The 3,546-nt window shown below is 43.0% G+C and overlaps 2 protein-coding genes across 2 annotated transcripts; both read left to right on the top strand.

Moving 5' to 3' along the window:
- The first annotated feature begins 1,285 nt into the window (after positions 1-1,285).
- Positions 1,286-2,488, top strand: LOC145607157 (uncharacterized). Its single transcript, XM_081662904.1, has one exon. The coding sequence runs from the start codon at positions 1,286-1,288 to the stop codon at positions 2,486-2,488; it is 1,203 nt and encodes a 400-aa protein (XP_081519030.1).
- A 205-nt stretch (positions 2,489-2,693) lies between these two features.
- LOC145607156 (uncharacterized) lies at positions 2,694-3,212 on the top strand. Its single transcript, XM_081662903.1, has one exon. It carries the CDS (start codon positions 2,694-2,696, stop codon positions 3,210-3,212), a length of 519 nt encoding a protein of 172 aa, XP_081519029.1.
- Positions 3,213-3,546: the final 334 nt, after the last annotated feature.

The following is a 3,546-nucleotide window of genomic DNA, read 5'->3' as shown; positions in this document are numbered from 1 at the left end:
AGAAGCTACAGAAGTCTAGTTGAACCCCATACATCCAGATCAAAAAGTCAGAATAGGATCAGAACTGAAGGCAGAACTCAGACAACAAATTTACAACTTTCTAGACGAAGAAAAATATGTGTTCGCTTGGACCCATGAAGACATGAAAGGCATTTCCCCAGACGTAATCACCCACAAGTTAAACGTGGATCCAATGCATACACCAGTGAAACAGAAGAGAAGGAAATTTGCGCCAGAAAGGAACAAGATTATCAATGAGGAAATTCAGAACCTACTGAAGACTGGGAAGATCAGAGAGGTAAAATACCCAGAATGGCTAATGTGCATAGACTTTACAGACATCAACAAGGCTTGCCCAAAAGACCCGTTCCCTTTACCTCATATCGATGCCATGGTAGACGCCACAGCAGGGCACGAGTTGCTATCCTTTATGGACGCCTACAGTGGTTACAACCAGATCCTCATGCACAAGGACGACCAAGAGAAAACCGCCTTCATTACCAGTCAAGGGATATACTACTACAAGGTAATGCCTTTTGGATTGAAGAACGCAGGAGTAACATACCAGAGGTTGGTGAACAAGATGTTTGAAGAACAGATTGGAAACACAATGGAGGTTTACATAGATGACATGGTAGTTAAATCCAAGAAGGCAGAAGATCACGTCAAAGACCTTAGAGAAGCATTTTCCATCCTGAAACAGTACGACATGAAGCTAAACCCCACAAAGTGCACATTTGGAGTACAATCAGAAAAGTTCCTAGGATACATGGTTACGCAAAGAGGAATAGAAGCCAGCCCAGAACAGGTCAAAGCCATCCTAGACCTGGAACGACCAAAATCCAAGAAGGATGTACAAAGCTTAACAGGATAAATTGCGGCACTGAACATGTTCATCTCAAAGTCTTAAGAAAAGAACAGAGCCTTTTACGAAGTACTGAAGAAGATTAAGGAATTCAAGTGGGAACAAGAGCACGATAAAGCATTTCAGAAGCTGAAAGAATACTTAGCCAACCCGTTGATTCTCTCCAAGCCCAAAGAAGGAGGACCACTCCTGTTATACCTTGGGGTATCTGAAGGGACGATCAGTGCAGTTCTCACAAGAGAGGAAGACAAGGAACAGTTCCCAATTTACTACGTAAGCAAAACCCTACTTAGTGCGGAAACGAGGTATGCATCATTAGAGAAAATCATTCTAGCCTTATTCACTGCTTCAGTGAAGTTACGTCCATACTTTGAAAGCCATTCCATACAAGTACGAACCAACTATCCCATCAGAGCTATCATGAGAAAGCCAGAGATGTTAGGAGGGATGGAGAAATGGGCCTTACACCTGAGCAGATACGATATACAGTACGAGCCCAGGACAGCGGTCAAATCACAAGCCTTGGCAGACTTCGTGGCAGACTTCAGCCCTACCCTTGAAGAAGAAGCGCAGAAGAAGGAAGTACTGGCGCTACAGGAACCAAAAGCTGCGCAGAAATGGATACTTCATACAGATGGTGCAGCAAACATACGCATAGTAGGCTTAGGAGTAGTACTGACATCACCCCAGGGAGACAAGATAGCACAGGCAATAAGGTGTAATTTCAAGGCTACCAATAATGAAGCTGAATACGAAGCACTAATAACAGGATTAATCGTTGCAAAAGACATGAAGATACAACACCTAGAAGTAATTTCTGAATCTTTACTCATGGTAAACCAAATCAACGGGGAATATGCAGCAAAGGACACCAGGATGATAGCTTACCTAGAAGTCACAAAGAAGCTCATCAAAGAGTTCAAGGAATTCAAGATAGAACAAGTACCCAGAAACTTGAACACTGAAGCAGACGCCCTGGCAAACTTGGGATCAAACATCAACCCAGAAGAATTTGGAGCTATCCCCCTAGTGCACGTACTCTCACTAGCCATAGAGAAAGAATCAACCATGAGTGTCTACGAAATTCAAACGAGCCTTACAGAAGAAGAAGACGACAGCTGGACAACACCATTGAAGGAATACCTCTTGGGCAACACGAAACCAACAGGAAAAGTAACAGCTCAAGCATTCGCTCATAAAGCCTCCAAGTATTGTCTAATCAGCAATGAACTCTTCAAGAAATCTGCAGCAGGACCTTTCTTACGATGCCTGGAAGGAAAAGAAGCTCAGCAAATCTTACAATCCCTACACAGCGGAGAATGCGGAAATCATTCCGGAGGAAGGAATCTAGCCAACAGAGCACTCAGAATGGGATACTACTGGCCCAGCATGAGAAAGGACGCAGCAGAGTTCGCCAAAAAAAACCTAGCATGCCAAAAACATGCACCCTTGACACACAAGACATCAGAAGAACTACATCCAACATTGACACCTTGGCCATTCATGAAGTGGGGAATGGATATAGTAAAGCTACCCCCGTCATCAGAGAGTGTACTTCTTAGCAATGACGGATTACTTCTCCAAATGGATCAAAGCAGAAGCATACAAGGAAATCAAGGATAAGCATGTCATCTCATTTATAAAAAGAAACATTCTAAGCAGGTTTGGGGTACCAGCAGAGATCATTACAGACAATGGATCCCAGTTCATCAGCAACAAGACCACCAAGTTCTGTAAGGAATGGAACATCTCCCTTATCACGTCCACACCGAGGTACCCACAGGCAAACGAACAGGTAGAGTCGAGCAACAAAGTCCTTATAGGCAACATGAAGAAAAGGTTGGAAGGAGCCAAAGGAAAATGGGCAGACGAGTTACCCAACATACTGTGGGCAGATAGAACGACTCCTAAAGGCGCTACAGGCCATACTCCTTTCTCATTGGTGTACGGATGTGAATCAGTAATCCCAACAGAGGTAGAAGTGCCTACAGCAAGGTATGGGTTAATGACAGAAGAAAGGAACCAAGCAGAACTAATCCACAACCTAGACACAATGGAAGAACTTAGGGAAGACGCGCAAATGAGAATGGCAGCATATCAGCAAGAAGTAGCAAGGTCTTTCAACAAGAATGTCAGAACCAAAGTCTTCAAGCTAGGAGATTGGGTTCTCAGGAAGGTATACGAAAACACCAGGGAAATAAATGCAGGAAAGCTAGCACATAACTGGGAAGGACCCTATGAGATCACTAAGGTAGTAGGTAATGGAGCGTACGGACTCAGAAATGCAGAAGGAAAAGAAGTACAGCGAAGCTGGAACGCATCACACCTAAAACTATATCATTTCTGAAGAAACAAAGGTACGTAGCTGTCATTTTAATTTTGTCTTTTAATTTACAAAAACAAAAAAACAGAAAAACAAGCAAAAATACAAAAAAAAAAAAAAAAACGAAAAACACAAAAACACAAAAACACAAAAACACAAAAATCTCCAACAGCCAAAATCAGCACGAAAGGTACTCCTCTCTCCCTACTCTCTGTCAATTTGATTATACTGACTTTGGCATCGGAGGGCCGTTGGGTAAACCCACGGCCACCCCTCACCTTATTTAGTTTTGCAAGGAACATTACTTACATTACTAGGCAAGAATGAAGCAAGCCACCGCAAAACGATGATCAGTCAT

This window comes from Chenopodium album, chromosome 23 (genome assembly GCF_948465745.1).
Source record: "Chenopodium album chromosome 23, dcCheAlbu1.1, whole genome shotgun sequence".
Classification (NCBI taxonomy): Eukaryota; Viridiplantae; Streptophyta; class Magnoliopsida; order Caryophyllales; family Amaranthaceae; genus Chenopodium; species Chenopodium album.
This window is presented reverse-complemented; position numbering and strand designations above follow the sequence as displayed.

Excerpts from the sequence above, each read along its gene's own strand:
- LOC145607156 (XM_081662903.1), top strand. The coding sequence starts at position 2,694 with ATGAAGAAAAGGTTGGAAGGAGCCAAAGGAAAATGGGCAGACGAGTTA.
- LOC145607157 (XM_081662904.1), top strand. The coding sequence starts at position 1,286 with ATGAGAAAGCCAGAGATGTTAGGAGGGATGGAGAAATGGGCCTTACAC.